The following is a 19,732-nucleotide window of genomic DNA, read 5'->3' as shown; positions in this document are numbered from 1 at the left end:
TTATTTAACTTTTCTGGTCCGAAATTCCCTCATCTGGAAAACAGGATAATAATACCGATGTCCTAGTGTTGTGAGAATTAAATGACTTAAGTGCTTGGTACATAGTAAGTATTCACTAAGTGTTAGCTATTACGATCATTTTATTTTTGTGATTATTCCCCACTTCTAACTCTCTCAGAGGATAAAAGCCTGTCTGCCGGTCTCCCCCGGCCCCAGTTAGTCATCTTCCTTCAGTCTCACTTAGAGTCCTTATGCTGCAATCTAGGTCACCCTCCCCCAACATACACACACACACACACACACACACACACACGCACAGGTCAGCAGGGCCTCAGACACAGAAAAAAGTTTAATTCTGCTGCGGCGGAGGGTCCCGGCTCCGGTAGGGAGGGGGATTTGGTTTTGGATTTTGTTCATGTGGGGATTTATTTGGGAGAGTCTGGTCCTTCCAGTGGGACCTGCCCGGGAGAATGAGTAAAGAGAAGAAATCAGGAGAGACAGGGAGACTAGACAAAACCAGGGAGGGCCGAGGGAGAAGAGACGACAGGACAGAGAGAAAGGAGAGGCAAATAGGGAAAGACGGGCACGACAGAGAGACGACAAGAGGGCAGGATAGAGACAAACGAGGGAAACAGAGAAAGGGGGACCCCAAGCCAGACCCGACCGGACCAGGAATGTGCGTGGGGTGGGGTGGGAGGCTTTGGAGGCCGCCGCGGGACAGAATAGGATCTAGCCCAGCCAGATACAAGAAATGGGCCCCTCGCCCCGGCCCTGGGTGACGGGCTGGGGGAGGGGGCTCGTGTCTCAGTGCTGCAGTGTCGGGGGGCCCTGCCCCTCCCCGCGCTTCGCTGTGTAAGGCACCGGCTCCAGCGAGGTCCGCGAGCGCGCGGGGGGAGGGGTAGGAGGGGGGTCGAGGAGTCCGTAGGGGAAGGGAGGCCGGCAGCCGGTCCCCGAACCCTGCCCTGGGCACGGGGGCGTGGCCTCGAGCCGCAGCCCGAGGCTGTCCCGCCCCCTCCCGGGGACAAGGGTGCGTCTCAACTCCGGTCCAATGTCTTGGCGCTGCGCTTTCTCCCAGTCGCGCCCCAGCGTCCGTGCGGCTGGGCGTTTGGTCTGCGGCACCCAGGCGTCCCGGGGCCCGCCCGCCGCTCACACGGTACTCTCCAGCATCCACTCGGTGCTGGTGAAGGCCAGGCGCGCCCTGGCGGAGCTCAGCCCCAGGTCTCCATCCTCCCCGGCCGCGCCCCCTCCAGCCCCGTCCAGGTGCGGCGTGGACCGGTGGCGCTTTGTCCGCCGGGCGCGGCGCGGGTAACTGTGGCTCTGGAATAGTGCCCCGTAGTCCCCGTCGAACGAATAGCGCTGCTGCGGCCTCGGCCGGGCCGCGGCTCCCCCAGGAACCAGAGCTAGAGTAGGGGGCGCCGAGGTTGGTGGCTCCAGGGCGCCGGATCGGCTCCTTCGAGGGCCCACCGCGGCCCGAGACTCCTCCCCGGAAGTTTCCTCGGATGGCAGCAGGCACAGCGAGGTGGCCGAGCCGCCCAGAGAACGTCCAAGGACCGCCTCCGGCTCCGCGGATGCCGTCTCGGCCGCCATGGCCTTGGCCTCGACGGCGACAGCGGGGGCAGCCTGGGACTCCACCTCGCGCAGCGCCTCGTAGCGGTCCTGGGCTGGCAGGGCCGGGGCCTGCGCCGCGCCTGTGCCTGCGCCGTTGGTCTGCGAGCACACGTGGCTGACCCGCGGGGGCGACCTGGAGCCCTTGACGCGGCGGCTGTCCCCGTCGCCATACACCTTGTAGCGGATCATGAGCAGAACGATGAAGACGAGGACCGAGGCGACGATGACGCCCCCGATGGCGATGATCATGGTGCCGCCCAAGAAATGGGCCCTCAGCGGGCGGCAGGGCGCCGGATCCCCAGCGGTGGTGAACTGCACACAGCCCACCACTCGCGTTGCCGGCAGCGCGGTGGCCCCGTCGTCGTAGACAGCCAGCACGCACAAGTCGTAGGCACGGCCCGCCGCCAGGTCATTCACCAGGAAGGTCTGACTGGTGGACGGGATCATCCTGCAGGAGGGGGCGGGGTCAGGGCGGGGTTAGTCCCCCGAACTGCGCCCCTTCGCTTTATGCCCCGCCCATGGTGAACAGTGGGGACTAAACCCTGCTATCCAAGTCTCACCCGCTACTGAGACAACAGCAGCAATTCAAGCCCCGCCTCCATCAACATATTCCCACCCTTTCAGGACCCCTCATCTGTATGCCCCGCCCTCAGACCCACCTCCTGGCTGTGTCCCATCACCCACTGAGACAATATATCTATATTTCATATTACCTCCTCTGCGTATCCCGGCCCCTGCAGGGGAGAAGTGCTATGGCTTTTAAGCCCTGCCCTCAAGGGACATGCTCCCTAGCTATGTCTCACTCTTGCTAGGACAACTGCCATTCAAGGTCCTTCATCTAGGCATTTCTACCCCAAAACTGGGCCAACGCTACTGGCCACCTCCCCTTTTCTGCATGCCCCATCCCCCACTCAGGTGGACACTAAGGTCAACTCACAGCGCCTGTCATATTCTTACTGGAACAATGGATGCTCTTCTAGTTCCTCTTTTATACATATTCCTGCCTTTCAGGGAAAACCATGATGCAGGTCACTCCCCCTCATCTGCATGCAGCACCTTTGGGTAAAACATCTAGCTTTGGCCGGCTGCAGTGGCTCACGCCTGTAATCCCAGCACTTTGGGAGGCTAAGAAGGGTGGATCACCTGAGGTTAGGCGTTCAAGACCGGCCTGGCCAACATGGTAACCCTGTATCTATTAAAAATACAAAAATTAGCCAGGCGTGGTGGCAGGCACCTGTAATCCCAGCTACTCAGGAGGCTGAGGCAGGAGAATTGCTTGAACCCGGGAGGTGGAGGTTGCAGTGAGCCGAGACCACACCATTGCACTCTAGCCTGGGCTACAAGACCGAGACTCTGTCTCAAAAAACAAACCAACCAACCAAAAAAAAAAAAAAAAAAACCATCTAGCTTTGTCTATGTCCTGGCACAGTTTCCAAGTCCCTTAACTACATGTTCCCTGATGTTGCTACAGGCCATTCGCCAACCAAATGAACTGTGGCTTCCAGGCACACCCCACAATGGCCCACTAGGGATGGTTCCCCTACTGTGTATAGGCCACATCCAGACTGCAGGCCCTGCTCCTTGTCCAGATATTAAAGGCAAAAACCTCATATGTTCATGTGCCACCAGAAGTCACCAAATCACACTACCAGGTAAGTTTCTTCCATAAAGGGGTCAAATGTAGCCAAGCACACACCATACTCCTTTCTTGCTGTAGGCCCCTCCCCTCGAATGAAGGCTAGTGTAGAGAAGTGGTTAAGATGACAAAGTCTGGGGGCCAGATTGCCCGGGTTTGAGTCTCTCCTCTGCCACTTGATAGCTCTGTGACCTTAGGCAAGTTTCTCTTTTGTTTCATTTTGTTTTGTTTGAGACAGAATCTCGCTGTGTCACCCAGGCTGGAGTACAATGATGCGATCTCAGCTCACTGCAATCTCTCCCTCCAGGGTTCAAGCGATTCTCCTGCCTCAGCCTCCCGGGCAGCTGAGATTACAGGCACCCACCACCATGTCTGGCTAATTTTTGTATTTTTAGTAGAGACAGGTTTTCGCCATGTTGGCCAAGCTGGTCTCGAACTCCTGACCTCAGGTGATCCATCCTCCTCGATCTCCCAAAGTGCTGGGATTACAGTCATGAACCACCACGCCCAGCGAACTTCACCAAGTTTCTTAACTTCCCTGTGTCTCATTTTCTCCAAATGGGGATGATAATAACTCCTACATCATAGAGATGGTGTGAGGAATGAATGAGTTAACATAGCCAGGACCTGGCACTTAATGATATCATCATTAGCTTGCATCCCACCTCGTGTTGGCCAGTAACCCTTGCTGTGGCTCACACTGTCCAGCCCATTGCATTCCTCCCATCTATAAGATCTACCCCTCTGGAGGGCCATTCCTGCTAGGCCTTGGCCCTCTTCTGTTGAGTACATCCTTTCCACACTGTGGGCCATGTCCAGCCTCAGCTAAACCTGGACTGCCCATTCCACATTGATTGGCATGGCCAGGATGCAACCTCACAAGCTCTCTTCTCCAGCAAAGACTCTTGGTGGGTCCCGGGAGACAAGGACCGCCCCTTCCTCTTCGTGGGACCATGCAGAACAAGCTCCACCCCCTCTGACAAGCCACATCCCCACCTCCAAAGGCCTGCTTATCTCTCCGATGCTTCCGCTTCCCCTCCAGCAGAGCCACTTTCTGGCCCTGAAGCTCCACCTCTGTCATCCCACCTCCAGGAGGTTCTCCCACTACCAAGAGCCACCCTCCCACCAAAAGACTTCCAATCAGGGCCCCGCCCCTTCATAAAGGTCCACCCACTTCTCCAGCTCCACTCTACCCACCCCTGACTGCCATTTCAGAGACCACTGCCACCCACCCCAGCCACCCTCAGCCGCCCTGGCTTTAAGCCTTCCTCCTCCTCTCTTCATCTCTCCTCTCCAGAGCCCTGGATTCCACTTGCTCCTTCCCCTAAATAGCCAGTTGCTAGGGGCTTCCCCCACCCCTTTTCAAGGACAGAGGCTGGCTCCTTAAGAAAGCTTCAGCCCAAGTGTCTCTAATTGGCTGCAGAATCAAAGCAAGCAGCTAAGCAGGCTTCTGGTTGGCTGTCACCTCCTCCCATGACAGTGTGGGGAAGTTAACCCCTGCGGCACCATAGCATAGGAATCTGCAATGGGGGTTGGAGAACTGGAACTGGGGCCCTGCAGGGAAGAGAAGAGTCCCAGGGTCTGTTGCCCAGCTGGGGACAGGGGGCCATCAACATCTGCATCCATGCAGGGTCTGGGGGCTTGTGAAACTCCCCCACCCCACCATGTGGTGGCCATGGGTCAGAGCAAAGGAAAGAGAGGGACAGAGAAGTGGAGAGTCACAGAAGCTAAGAATTATTTACAGAAATATATTATCCATCTCCCTTCCAAGCAGTGGGTGCCCAACAAATGTGTGTCAGTGTAAAAAGGACAGCTTTGCTACTTTCTGTGTGACCTTGGGCAAGTGACATCCCCCACTAAACCTCAGTTTTTCTGTCTGTGAAATGGAGAGAGAGTCATCACGCCTTCATAGCGGAGCTGGGAAGATCAAATGAAGTAGCAAGCTTGGAAGTTCGTTGTGAAGGTTTGTGTTTTGTTCACTTGTTTGTCCTCATGTTTGTAAGGCTGGGCCAGGATCTAACCTATCTCAGTAGGCCCAGGGCACAGCACAAGATGGGCAAACAGTAGGCATCTACTCAGTGTTTGGGATCAGAATCAAAAAGAGAGGGAAATGAGGAAGACAGAGACAAAAGAAAAGGGAGGCTTTTTTTTTTTTTTCCAGAGGGAGTCTCGCTCTGTCACCCAGGCTGGAGTCCAATGGCACGATCTCCACTCACTACAACCTCCACCTCCCAGGTTCAAGCGATTCTCCTGCCTCAGCTTCCTGAGCAGCTGGGATTACAGGCACGTGCCACCACATCTGCCTAATTTTTGTATTTTCAGTAGAGACAGGGTTTCGCCATGTTGGCCAGGCTGGTCTCAAACTCCTGACCTCAAGTGATCCACCCACCTCAGCCTCCCAAAGTGCTGGGATTATAGGCATGAGCCATCGCGCCCGGCCAAGAGGCATTTTTTTCATTCAACCAACACTGGGAAAGCACCTACTATGTGCCAGGCCTATGGCCAAGAAAACACTGGAAATGTAGAGATGGAGGCCAAGAGGCAGGTTTCTCAGTGAAGATCTGACAGCCAGGAGCTGGGGCTCTCCACACGTAGGGAAACAGCTCCAGCCCCTCTGGCATCTCCAGGTGAAGCCAAGCAGATGACTGAAGTATTTAACTGGTGCTCTACAATGCGCATGAGGGAGGCAGAGCTAGAAGGAGAGACATCCATGTGGCAAACTACCATTTCTCAAGTGCCCACTGTGTGCCAATTCCGTGGCAGAGAGCCATACTAAAAAACTGCCAGGATGGGCCAGGTGCAGTGGCTCACATCTGTAATCCCAGCACTTTGGGAGGCCAAGGCAGGAGGATCACTTTAGCCCAGGAGTTCAAGACCTGGCTGGACAATATAGCAAGACCTCATCTCTACTAAAACATTTTTTAAATTAGCCCAGTGTGGTGGTGCACACCTATAGTCCCAGCTACTCTCAGGAGGTAGGAGGATTGCTTGGAGCCCAAAAGTTTGAGGCTGCAGTGAGCTATGATCATACCACTGCACTCCAGCCTGGGGTGACAGAGCAAGACCCTGCCAAAAAAAAAAAAAAAAAAAAAAAACGACTGAGATGGAGACACGGCAAGGCCAGGACTGTAACTCATAGTGTACTATGGGCCACGACCTACTGGGCTATGAGTTCCCTGAGGACAGGGACTGGGTGGTTTCCCTGTGTCCCCAGCACCCAGCTCAGGAGTTTGCACAAAGCAGGGGCTCTGTGCCTAATGAGGGCAGAGAAGGCAGAGACAGACAGAGAGGTGAAAGGAGAAATAAGGAGGCCATGGGAGAAAATAACTCTTTTTTAAAATGTCTGTTGACACCATATGGTCTGTCCACACCAGGGCAATGGCTTCAAACCCAAGGGAGGGTGGAAATAACATATTTTTCTCATACGTTTTGTTTTCTGTTTCTGTAATGTACCCAATGTGTTGGTTCAGTCGTACTGGTATATAATTTATAAATATAAATGTCACTGTAGGCTGGACACTGTGGCTCACACCTGTAATCCCAGCAATTTAGGCCAAGGCAGGTGGATCACTTGAGGTCAGGAGTTCAAGACCAGCCTGCCCAACATGGTGAAATCCTATCTCTACTAAAAATACAAAACTTAGCTGGGCGTGTTGGTGGGTACCTGTAATCCCAGCTACTTGGGAGGCTGAGGGGCGAGATTCGCTTGAACCCAGGAGGCGGAGGGTTTCAGTGAGCTGAGTTCATGCCACTGCACTCCAGCCTGGGCAACAGAGTAAGGCTCAGTCTCAAAACAAACAAATAAATGTCACTGTAAATGTGTGTGTGTATTTCACGCTCCAAAATGTTTAACTGAAGAGGTGCACAATCAGATTGTTTTGGGGAGCAGTGATATCGACCATGAGCCCCATGAGGGCAGGGTTCATGCTGAGCTCAGTCATTGTTAGAACTCCAGTGCCCAGCCCTGGTCGAGTTCATGTAGGTGCTCAGCGAATATTTTCTATAAGCATGAAAAACAGAGACAGTGAGAAACAGAGAGAGGAAACAGGGCAAAGGAGGGCGGAAACAACTCTCACAGCCATCTAGAACCCTCGCTGAGCAAGAAGGCCAAGGGAATGGGCAGGTGGGAGGGAGGGTCCCCCTGGGCTTGGGAGGAGGCCCTGGGACTGCAACACCCGCACCCACCTGTAGACGAGGGAGTCATCAACGGAACTGTTGTACTGAACCTGGTACATGCGTATTCCGGGCACAGGCCTCTGGGCTGGCCAGCGGATGAGCACGGAGTTCGAGGTGAGCTCGGCTGCCACGAGCCGACGCTCAGCCGCAGAATCGTTGGCACCTGGTCTGCCCGGCGTGGCGATGTCAGAGGAGCCGGGCTCGGTGAGAGGTGGCGGGGCAGCCGGCGGGGGTGCCATCAGAGGCAGAGGTACCACGCACACCTCCACGGGCGCCGTCGCTTCCCCAGCGGCATTGGAGGCGATACAAGTGAAGGTGCCACTGTCCCTCAAGGTGGTGATGGTCACATCCAGCGTCCCGTCCCCCCGGACCCGGGTCCGGCTGGAGTTCCCCAGCAGCCGCCCATCAGGTGCCACCCAGTGCACCACCGGCTCAGGGTCACCCACCGCTCGGCAGCGCAGGCTCACCGCCTGGCCTTCCACCACCAGGGCCCGGCCCCCCGCCTGCCGTGTGATCAGCGGGGGCTCACACAGGAACTCCTCCTCGGGGATGGACCAGAAGTAGCGGTCGGTGAGGTGTTCGGGCGTGGCGCAGGTCTCTAAGTCGTCCTCGCGGGTCAGCCGCCGCAGCCAGAGCAGCTCGCAGTTGCAGTGCAGGGGGTTGCCGCCGAAGCTGACGGTCAGCGGGGTGGGCGGCTTGGGCCCGGTGCCCTGCGACCTCAGGAAGAGCCCGTCGGGCGGGAGTTTATGCAGGCGGTTGGAGGTCATGTCCAGGCGGACCAGCTTGTGAAGTTGCACGAAGGTCCCCTCCGCGATGTGGTCGATGAGGTTGTGGTCCAGCGTGAGGGTGTTTAGGTTCACCATCTGGCCCACCGCCTCCCACGGCAGGGCCTCTAGGTTGTTGTAGGACAGATCCAGGTCCTCCACGGTGGACAGGAAGGCATCGAAGGCCGCCGACTCCACCCGGCGGATCTGGTTGTTTCCAAGGATCAGGTGGCGGAGGTTGCCCAGACCGCGGAGCTGGTCGCCGCGCACCTCCGCCAGGCGGTTGCTGTCCAGGTGCAGGGCCCGGAGGGCACGCAGGTCGGCGAAGGCGCCAGCTGCCACCTGGCCGATGGTGTTCCGGGAGAGAGTGAGGTGCACCAGGCTGGTCATGTTGGCGAAGTCTCGGCGGCGCACGGCCGCGATGAAGTTGTCGGTGAGCCGCAGCTCCACCACGCGCCGGTCGATGGCGGGCGGCACAAAGAGCAAGCCGGTTTTGGCGCACAGCATGGTCAATGTGGGCGCCACGTTCTGGCAGATGCAGCGGCCGGGGCAGGGCTGGCCACGAGATGCCCCCGCCCAGAGCAGCAGCAGAAAGGGCAGGGCAGCGGGCGGCGGCGAGAAGAGAGCCGAGGAGAAGGGTCCTGGAGCCATGGTGCAGTGGGAAGGCAGGAGGGGTGGGAGGTGAGACCTGCCGGGGAAGGAGCCGGTTACCCAGGCGTGGAACTTGGCCGCCATGGGATGTCCTGCTACGAGTCAGACCTGGATCCCTCCCCTACCGCCTACAGCTGGGTTCCACAGGATGGTGAGAGGAAGCCACTATCAACTATTAACAACAGATTACAACATTTCCACGCTGGGCACAGTGGCTCACGCCTGTAATCCCAGCACTTTGGGAGGCCGAGGCAGGCGGATCACCTGAGGTCAGGAGTTCAAGACCAGCCTGGCCAACATGGCGAAACCCCGTCTCTACTAAAAATACAAAAATTAGCTGGGCGTGGTGGTGGGCGCCTGTAATCCCAGCTACTTGAGAGGCTGAAGCACGAGAATCGCTTGAACCGGGAGGTGGAGGTTGCAGTGAGCCGAGATCACACCATTGCACTCCAGTCTGGGCGACAGAGCAAGACTCCATCTTAAAAAATAAATAAAAATAAAAATATTTCTACACTGGTTGATAGAATACCCCTGCCCCTACTTGTGTGTCCCACCCTCACCTCTGCCCCTCCTGTAGTAGCTCCCAAACCTATCATGATCTCCCAACCAGAGGGGTGACACCTGGCCCAACCTGGGCCCTCCAGTACCCACTAAAAATTCTAAAAAACTCACTGTTAACCATGGTTTAAGGCCCTGGCTGTCCAAGCCATACTCCCTAGCTTCAAATCCCAGCTCTGATACTTACTAGCTGTGTGACCTCCAGCAAGTATCTGAACCTCTCTGATTCTCGGTTTCTTCATCTGTAAAAGGGAGATAGAAACAGGCCTTACTTCTGTGAGGATTAAATGGATTGATGAACATAGCATACTTAGAATGGTGCCAGGCATATTAAATATGCTTATTACATGTTAGCAATCATCACCATGATCATCAAGTGTTTAATATGTACCAGGCATAGAACAGTGCCCTATTATTGAGAGTAAGTACTTTGAAATCAAACAGACTCAGGTTCAAATCCTGGTTCCCCTTTTGCTAGGTCTGTGACCCCCAAGCCAGTGATTTCCCCTAGCTAGGCTATAATTTCTTAATCTGTAAATTGGGATGATAATTGTACCATCTTCATTCATGTACCACCGAATATGCCTGGCATACAGTAAGTACTCAATAAATGTTAAGGGTTTCCCCCCTCCCGCCTCTGGCATTGGCAGGGAGAGTGTGAAAGTGGGAGGGACTGAGAAAAACACATCAGAGTCTTCCAGTTCAGCCTCAGGAAGTCCTTCTCTGAGGTCTGGTTTCATCCTGGGCTCAGTTGAGCTCCCAAGCAGGGCAGACTTTCATGCTCACATCTTTGGGTACACAACACACACACACACACACACTCACACACTCGCACACTCACACTATGTCTCTGCTCCAGGCAAAACCTTCCGGCAGGGATTCCCCCTGCGGCGGCTGCAGCCCACGACATGTCAGTTCCCATCACAACACAGGGTGGGCGGGGGGTGAAGAGGAAAGGATGGGAAGGGGGCGTCCCTGAAACTGTTTTCACCCCACCCTGCCCTGTACCCTAGCCCCTGCTGGCCTACCTCCCGGGAATCTGTGTTTGGGGCTATGGCCTTAGGTGGCTTTGATCTTCCTGCCAGTGGGGAGGGGGCCCGGGACTGAGACCAGGAAAGTCAGAGAGAGAGGTGAAGAGAGACAGGGAGAGACCAGGGGGAGGGAGAAGTGGACTGGCAAAGAGAGAGAGACAGATTTGGAGAGAAACAGAGAGACAAAAAGATAATGAGTCTGAAAGGAAGGTGAACAGACAGAAAACTGAGAGTGAAGAATGAGACACAGAAAAGAGAGAGACACAGAGATGGAGAGAAAAATAGAGACAGTATTAGAGAAACAAAGACAGAGGAGGATAGAGACAGGGAGTAAGGGAGACAACGACCCGGCTGAAGGCGGAAAAAGAGGCCAGATCGGGGTGTCCTACCATCTCTGAGTTTACCCCAAATCTGTCCTTCACTCCCTCTAGATCACTACTCTACAATGTACTGGAAACCCTGGCCTAGAAAGGGGGACTCCAGAATTAGGAGCCTGAGTCTGCACCTGCTTGGCTGTGGGGTCTCCAGGGCTCAGAACCCCAGTCTATGAAACAGAAGTCCAGAGCCTCGCCTCCGACAGCTAGGGTAGGACTCAAATGGAGGGAATAATAATAGCAATGGAAATAGCTAACATTTATGGAGAGTGGTGCAGCACTGCAGGACAGAATCCGCCCTACTGCCTGGGTTCAGACCTCACCTCCCCACCGTGTGACTTTAATCAAGTGACTTCCCCTCTCTGTGCCTCGGTGTGCTCATCTGTCAAATGGGAATAATAATGGCACCTACCTCATAAGGTTGCTATGAGGATTTAATGAGATAATATTTTATGACATGCTTAGAATAGTTCCTGACAAAGTAAACACTATATACATGTGAGCTGCTGCTATTATCATTATTATTATTACTATTATTATTATTAATTTATTACCTTCTCCAGCTTTCTCAGCCACCAGCAGGCCAGGCTATCAGGAGATCTTCCCACACCCATGCACACGCACATACAAAATGGGAAAACACATTCATTCAACCCTCTAAACGCAGGGGTCATTTCATATCTTGACATATTCTTGTATCCTTTACTGATATCCTGAGGAAACCTTGCTTTCCCAACCACCTTAACCATCCTGAGAATGAATGTCTCTTGGCCTGAAACCCCCACCTGCTCCCCAGAGCCACCTGGCCACCACAAGCCCTCACCCAACTTTGATGTTCCTGACCTTGTCACCACTCCCCAGCCTTGGACAGAGTGGTGGGCATCTGGTCCTTCAGGAAACTGTCATCCCCTGAACTGAAATCCATGAGAGGCAGGGTTCCAGACCCCCAGCTGGCTGACAGCAAGCCCCATCACCCCACATGTCTTTCTCTCTCTGAAGCCTTACAGCTCTACTCACCTCTCTTCAGGGAGTCAGGGCCTGGGCCAGCACCTGCAAAGGAACAGAACCACCTTGTTAGCATCATTCTGGCTCTTCTCTGGGCACCAGATCCTGCCTTGGAGACCATCCCAGCCAAGGAAGTCCCTGGTGTGATCACGCTCTCAGTCCTCCTGTGGCGGGTTTGGCATAGTCTCACAGGAACCCAGAAGTCCTCTCTGGAATCCTAGATTAGGCCTCAGGGCTGTTCACCCTCCAAAGCCCAGGAGTTGAGAACTTTAGCCCTTTGTCCTCTGGAGTTTCAGGAGCCAATAACCCCAGGCCCCTCTTCCCTCTGACCCAAGACTCCAGACCAGACCCCTGGCCCTCCTTTAGAACCCAAGAGTTTACATCCCAGCCCCTCAACTTCAGAGTCCTGAACGGTACCAAGAGCTGGGGAAGAGCCAAAGTTTCCCATCCTTGCCATGATACTATTGCCCACACCAACATGTAGTGGCCATGTCAGAACCCACACAAGCCCACAACCCCAGTCTCTACATCTGGATTTCTATGAACATAGCAACATGATCTGTGTGCCCGCTGCCCTCTATGGGCACTTGGCCTGGCATATGGACACACTGTGTCCAGGGACCCCAGGCGGGACCCCAGCATACCAGAGGTCATGCCACATGGGCCTCAAACCCACTGAACCCAGAAGTAGGGACAGCCTTGTGCCAGGGCACAGACACGTGTGTCCTTCACATACATGTCTGAACATATACAACCCCACTCCCCAGAGACCAACACCAAAACACAAACAGACTCACAACACAGATGGATACATACCCTCAAGGTTGACACACCTGCATGCAGCAACACACGTACAACACTGACTCTGCCATGCACGTTCACACACACAAATGCACAGATACAACAGAAAAACTCATGTGCCCCCTAACAGACAACCAGGTGCATGCATTTACAACAGATCTACCTTGCACACTCACCAGCACACAGGGACACACACATCTAACAAACACACACACACCTGTGCAAAGATACACAAGTGCACACTTAAATGCCCAGACACACTCATACAACTTCACACATCTTGCAAAGTTGATACAGCACCACGCCAACAGATACATACCTCACACACACACACACACACACACACACACACACACAACCACAAGCATACAGATACGAGGCTGATCCACACTGGAACACGCACACAGGCACAAAAAGATCCACCTTTGCAGACACGCCAAGATGTTCACTCATAACAGACACATGCTCACACAACAGTCCTGTGATTTACACACTTACAAATGCATAGAAAATACTGAACCACAGTAGCACAGTCAGTAGACAGGCCCGGATTCACATTCACACAGTCTTGGACACACATCCCTCCCAGCCCTGAGGCACCCCCCCACCACCCCACCTACTTCCCAGGCCCAAGAAATCCTAACATCCCTGCAGCACATTCAGCATCCTCCCCTCCACACTCCCAAAAAACCAGGGCACAAGCCAGGCCAGAGGTCAGAGTTCAGCAGGTGGAAACTCAAGAGGATTTGGGGGTTTGAGTCCTAGATCACCATTTCAAGGAGATCCTCCTACCAGCAGCCCCGAAGGTCCCCCAGCCTGGCCATCAGGATGGAGGTAACTCTGGCTCCATCTGCAGATGTCTGGCCGGTGGGGGAATTAGGGTGGAGTGGGTGGGGAAGGGCCGGGTCTTCGCCCCCCAACCCCCACCTCAGGGCCCATCTGTCCATTTCTCGGCCTCTCATCCCCCCTCCATCTGTCCACCTCCTGGCCGCCCATCCCCCCCCGCAACCACCAGGAAGGGGAAGACATGGCCGCTTCCCCCAGGACCGCTAAGGACCCCCCAGTTGACATGGACCGAGGGAGCGGCGAACTCCCCTCCCCCCAAATCCACACCGAGGCCTGAACCCACAAGGCGCCCAGCCTCAGCCCCCAAGCCGGCAACCTGCCGTGGACTCACAGATACACACCCTCGGAGACATACAACCAGCAGACACACACACACACACACACAAATGGACATCCGAGCGGGCACACCCGGCTCCACAGACCCGGGGATGGACATCCAACCCGGACACAAACACCCAGAGCAGCTAGTCGCGCGCGCACAGGGGCTTGGGGGGGACCCACACCTGGGCACACAACCCACGCACACACACACCTGCACACAGCCCCTCCGATGGGCGCCCGACAGCGCCCAGACACACAGCCGGAGGGGCGGCCGCTCGGGGGGACACGCGTGCACAGCCGGACACGCCGGCCGGGCTCGACACCCCGCGCACACCCGATGGCCACACGGGCAGGGCGCCGCACACGCCGGCGCCGGGCACACACAGGGCCGCGCGGGCGCACGCCGGCCCCGCCGCAGCGCCGCGGACACACACTCGCACGCTCGCACGCTCACACCCGCGCACACACCCGCGCCCCCGCCCGCCGCTCCCGGGCCGCTGCGGGCCGCGCTCACCCAGCCCGGGGGGGCCCCGGGCCCGGCCCCGCCGCCGCCGCCTCGCTCCGCGCCATGGTGGGGGGAGGGCCGGGGGAGGGGGCGCGGTGCCGCGGGGCCGCCTCCCTCCCGCCTCCCGCCCTCCCTCCCGAGCCGCCGCCGAGCTCCGCCCTCCGCGCCGCCCGCCACCACCGCCGCCGCAAGGGGGGAGGGGGCGCCGACTGGTGGGGGCGGCCGGGCGGGGCGGTCGCACACCCGGGATCCCCGCCCCGAACCCGCCGCAGACCCCTCTCCACTGCGGAGCCGCCGCGGGCCCGCCCCCGACCCTTCCCCAGCCCCACCCCCAGCCCCGCCGGCCTCCCCGGAGACCCCCCCAGACCACGCCCCAACTGGCCTGGGGACCCCGGATCTCCCTACAGAGACCTCCGATCCCCGGATCTCCCTACAGAGACCTCCGATCACGTCCTAATACCCATGGGGACCTCAGATCAGGCCTCACCTCTTTTGAGAACCCAGGCGATGTTCTAGGGCCACCCAGGACCACAAATCATGCCCTGCTCTCCTGCTTGACCTCAGACTATGACCCACACACTGTCAGGAACCCCAGACCATGCCCCCAAACCCAGAAGAATCCCAGATCATATCCCAGCATCCAAGGGGATCCAGACCACCCCACCAGCAACCCTAAATCATATCCCAACATTCAGATGGACCCCCAGACCACACCCCTTCCCTCAGGGACCCCAAATCATATCCTAACATCGGGGGAGACTTCAGACCATATGTCAGCCAAATCCCAGATGGTGCCTGACTCCCTTTGGGGACCCAAACCACATTCTACAGCACCAGAACCACAAACCATATTCCACTCCTTCTTGGGGACCCCCAGCCATGTCCTTCTACCCTCAAGGACCCTAACCCATTCCCTTATCCCCAATATGAGCTCCAAACCATGCCTAACTTCTAAGGGGCCCTAAAATGTCTCATCCCCATGGGAAACCCTTAAACGATCTCGGCTCACTGCAACCTCCACCTCCCAGGTTCAAGCAATTCTCCTGCCTCAGCCTCCCTAGTAGCTGGGATTACAGGTGTGTGCCACCATGCCCGGGTAATTTTTTTCTTTCTCTTTTTTTCTTTTTTTTTTTTTTTTTTTTTTTTGAGACAGAGTCTTGCTCTGTTGCCGAGGCTGGAGTGCACTGGCATGGTCTCCGCTCACCGCAACCTCTGCCTCCCAGGTTCAAGCAATTCTCCTGCCTCAGCCTCCCGAGTAGCTGGGACTACAGGCATGTCCCACCATGCCTGGCTACTTTTTGTATTTTTAGTGGAGACAGGGTTTTATCATGTTGGCCAGGCTGGTCTCGAACTCTTGGCCTCAAGTGATCCGCCCGCCTCAGCCTCCCAAAGTGCTGGGATTACAGGCATGAGCCTCCGCACCCAGTCTAATTTTTCTTTCTTTCTTTCTTTTTATTTGTTTTTGAGTCAGAGTCTCACTCCGTCACCCAGGCAGGAGTGCACTGGCGTGATCACAGCTCACTGCAGCCTGGACCTCCTGGGCTCAAGTGTTCCTCCCATCTCAGCCTCCTCAGTAGCTATTTTGTTTTTGGTTTTGTTTTAGTTTTTTTATAAATGGAGTCTCGCTATGTTGCCCAGGCTGGTCTTGAACTCCTGACCACGGTGGTCATGAGCCACTGTGCCTGGCCTAAATTATTTACATGAAGCCCGCCCTATCCCCCAGATCAAGCTCAGCTCTGGAGATAACTCCTTCCAGTGAACCTTAACCCCACGCACAACTCTGAGATGTCCCTGGGGACACTCACAATCCCCCTATTCTCCAGACTCCACCCTTCATTGCCACCACCCAGGCAGCATCCCCACCTCCCACCGTGGTTGCTAGTGCTCCCTGCTGGAGCGTGGGGGTAGGAATAACAACAACAACACAAGTGAACACATATACAGCACTATTTATGTGCCAGAAATGATTCTAAGGGTTTCACATCTATTACTTCATTCAGTCTTCACAACAGCCAAATGAAGAGGTCCTATTACCATCCCCATTTTATGGACAAGGGAAATAGAGGCACAGAGAGGTTTGATCACTTGCCCAAGGTCACACAGGTAGTATGTGGCAGAACAGGGTAGGGGTGATGGGGAAAGAGGGTGAGGGTAGGCCTGGGCTGGACAGGAGTAGAAAAGAGAGGGAGAGAAAAAAAAAGATAATAATAAGAGAAACAGAGATGGAAGAAGAAAGAAGCTGAAACCGAGGGAGATATGCCTTATTCATAGAGCCAGTCTGGCCCTGTGAGCTCTGGCCCCAGCTGACCCTATTTCCAACCACTCTCCTCTTCTCTTCCAGCTTCTTCTTTTTTTTTTAGAAATGGGGGGGGGGGGGGGTCTCACTATGTTGCCCAGGCTGGTCTTGAACTCCTGGGCTCAAGTGATCCTCCTGCCTCAGCCTCCCAAAGTGCTGGGTTTACAGGCGTGCACCACCACTCCTGGTCCCTCTTTCAGTTTTAACGATGGCTTTTCTTTTCTTTTTCGAGACAGGGCCTCACTCTGTCACCCAGGCTGCAGTGCAGTGGCATGATCTCAACTCACTGCAACCTCTGCCTCCCAGGCTCAAGCGATTCTCCCACCTCAGCCTGAGTAGCTGGGACCACAGGCGCCCACCACCACGCCCGGCTAATTTTTGTATTTTCAGTAGAGACGGGGTTTTGCCATGTTGGTCAGGCTGGTCTCAAACTCCTGACCTCAAGTGATCCACCCACCTCAGTCTCCCAAAGTGCTGGGATTACAGGTGTGAACTACCGCATCCGACCCTTTGTTCAGCTTCTACAATGACTTTCCTATTCCTCCAACACACCAGCCAACAGCAGCAGCCCCTGAGCATATGCACTCTTCTCCCCTTTCCATGGCTGCTGGTTCTTTCTTTTCATGATGGTCTTAAATGTAATCCCTTCAGAGAGACCTTCCTTCTCCATCCCCAATTTATACACACCATCTCTACCTGGGCCTCCAACCAGCGTTCTGACGTAACTTTGAAATAGAAGAAGAAGGAGAAGGAGAGAAGAAAGGAGGAAGAAGAATAAGAATAAGAATAAGAAGAAGAAGGAGGAGGAGGAGGAGGGGGAGGAGGAGGAGGGGGAGGAGGAGGAAGAAGAGAAAAGAAAAGAGAAGAAAGGAAGAGGAAGAAGAAGAAGGAGGAGGAGGAAGAAGAAGAGGAAGAGGAGGAGAAGGAGGAGGAAGAAGCGTTGCTGGATGGATATATGATGAAGTAATACATTGACGTGTCAGTGGTGGCATCTAGGTGATGGATATATGAGTGTTCACTATAAAATTATTATTCAACTTAGGCTGGGCGTGGTGGCTCACATCTGCAATCTCAGCATTTTGGGAGGCTGAGGAGGGAGGATCAGTTGAGCCCAGGAGTTCAAGACCAGCCGGGCAACATAGCAAGACCCCATCTCTAATAAACTTTTATATATATATACATAATATGTATATTATATATATAATATATATAATTATTTCAACTTGGCTGCATGTTTGAAATGTTTCATAGTAAATGTTAGGGAGTGGGGAAGCAGGACTCTTCTGGCGGCAACAAACAGCCCCACCAGGTGCCACCATTTCTATCTGGCACATCACCTTATTTATTTCCCTTATAGTACTTATCACTCTCTTATTTTTATTTTAAAAGGAAAAAAGAGATGAGGTCTTGCTGTGTTGCCCAGGTTGGTCTTGAACTCCTGAGCTCTAGCCATCCTCCTGCCTTGGCCTCCCAAAGTGCTGAGATTACAGGCGTGAACCACTTCACCTGGCTCTTGTCACCCTCTTATTTTGTTTACTTGTTTACCTATTTATTGTTATTTATTTAGTGTCTAGTCATTGAAATGTAAGCCTCCCAAGGGAACTGGCACAGACACCAACATCCTCCAGTGCCCAGAATAGTGACTGCCACCCAGGAACTCAGTAAATGTGCTTTTCTTAAAGACAGGGTCTCCCTGTGTCACCCAGGCTGGAGTGCAGTGGCGTGATCATGGCTCACTGCAGCCTCGACCTCCCCAGGCTCAGGTGATCCTCCCACTTCAGCCTCCCAACTAGAGGCACGCACCCCCACACCCAGCTAATTTTTTATTTTTTGTAGAAAAGCGGTCTCATTATGTTGTCCAGGCTGGTGGCAGACTCCCGGCCTCTAAGATTTCCAGCCTCAGCCCCCCAAAATGTAGGGATTACAAGGCGTGAGCCACTGCACTTAGACAACATGTGTTCTATTTATTTATTTATTTATTTATTTATTTTGGAGACGGAGTTTTGCTCTTGTTGCCCAGGCTGGAGTGCAATGGAGCAATCTCGGCTCACTGCAACCTCTGCCTCTCCGGCTCAAGTGAATTCTCCCGCCTCAGCCTCCCGAGTAGCTGGGATTACAGGCACGTACCACCACGCCCAGCTATTTTTTGTATTTTTAGTAGAGATGGGGTTTCACCATGTTGACCAGGCTGGTCTCAAACTCCTGATCTTAGGTGATCCTCTGGGATTACAGGCGTGAGCCACCGTGCCTGGCCCAAGATGTGTTCTCAAATGCGTCCTGGGAGAGGACTGGGGAGCTAGTCTGGCTCCAGACTCAGTTCGGGGACCACAGGAAGGAATAAATACGACCTCTTAGCCCAGGTTCCCTAGAAGAAAAGGGTATAACCAGCAGCTGGAGAATGTCCCATAAAGTAAGGGAATGTGTGAGTTGGCCTGAAAAACGGGCAACAGGTTGAACTAGACATCTTAATTGTTTCCCTGGAGCCCTAATTCCTGCCCCAAACCAAATACAGACCCTCTACCAATCCCATTCTTCTGGCCCCGCCCCAAGCCTAGGCCCCACCCCCAGACTCTTAGGCCCTGCCCCAAAGCGAAAACTCCAGCCTTTTAGAGCTATGCAGGGCCCATTCCGGCCCTTTCAAGGTTAGGAAGTCCCCCAAGTCTAGGGCACCGACTCAAAACTTAGGGAGCTTGGATCTGTGGGCGTTTATAGGATAGGTTGGTGGAACTAGAGGAGGCGGTCCCCAGTTTGTACTGCCTCTCCAGGGAATCTCCCCAAACCCGAAGACACGTCCCATTGTGCTGACTCCTCATTAGATGGTGAAGTCTGTTCTGGCCTCTCTGATTGGTCCTTCCGCAAGCCCCAGCTATACTCCCTCTGCATTGGACTGTGCCTGTGAGCCACCCTTTCTGATTGGCCCCTGCTTTCCCATGCTTTGCTCCTGATTGGGCAAGTCCCTGTGCATGGCTCTTTCTGATTGGGCCGTTTGTAATCACAAGCCTGGATGAAACAGAAGTTCCACTATGGAGTGTGGGAGTACCACCAAGGAGGAAGAGGAGGAGGAGGGGGAGGGGGGAGGGGGGAGGGGGAGGGGGGAGGGGGAGGGGGAGGGGGGAGGGAGGAGGAGGAGGAGGTGGTTCCCTAAATGTCTTGCCTAAGA

The 19,732-nt window shown here is 54.8% G+C and overlaps 1 protein-coding gene across 5 annotated transcripts; it reads right to left on the bottom strand.

The window, feature by feature from the left end:
- Nucleotides 1-331: 331 nt before the first annotated feature.
- On the bottom strand, nucleotides 332-14,425 carry LRFN1 (leucine rich repeat and fibronectin type III domain containing 1). Of its 5 annotated transcripts, none has more exons than XM_055249819.2 (5): nucleotides 14,286-14,425; nucleotides 11,816-11,848; nucleotides 9,581-9,635; nucleotides 7,430-9,313; nucleotides 332-2,056 (listed from the first exon to the last, which is right to left on the bottom strand). In XM_055249819.2, exons 4-5 carry the CDS (start codon nucleotides 8,917-8,919, stop codon nucleotides 1,147-1,149), a joined length of 2,400 nt encoding a protein of 799 aa, XP_055105794.1. In that variant the 5' UTR covers nucleotides 8,920-9,313; nucleotides 9,581-9,635; nucleotides 11,816-11,848; nucleotides 14,286-14,425; the 3' UTR covers nucleotides 332-1,146. The 5 variants fall into 5 exon arrangements, with proteins under 5 accessions (XP_055105794.1, XP_055105798.1, XP_055105795.1 ...); XM_055249823.2 differs by having other exon boundaries at nucleotides 7,430-8,872; XM_055249820.2 differs by having other exon boundaries at nucleotides 13,983-14,295.
- Between the last annotated feature and the right edge of the window lie 5,307 nt (nucleotides 14,426-19,732).

This window comes from Symphalangus syndactylus, chromosome 17 (assembly GCF_028878055.3).
Source record: "Symphalangus syndactylus isolate Jambi chromosome 17, NHGRI_mSymSyn1-v2.1_pri, whole genome shotgun sequence".
Taxonomy (NCBI): domain Eukaryota; kingdom Metazoa; phylum Chordata; class Mammalia; order Primates; family Hylobatidae; genus Symphalangus; species Symphalangus syndactylus.
Note: the sequence above shows the minus strand (reverse complement) of the source record. Positions and strands in the feature narration are given on the sequence as shown.

Bases quoted from the DNA above. Each gene is read 5' to 3' on its own strand.
- LRFN1 (XM_055249819.2), bottom strand. From the start codon at position 8,919: ATGGCGGCCAAGTTCCACGCCTGGGTAACCGGCTCCTTCCCCGGCAGG. The intron at 2,057-7,429 runs GTGGGTGCGGGT...CCCCTCCTGCAG, and splicing joins GATGACTCCCTCGTCTACAG to GATGATCCCGTCCACCAGTC.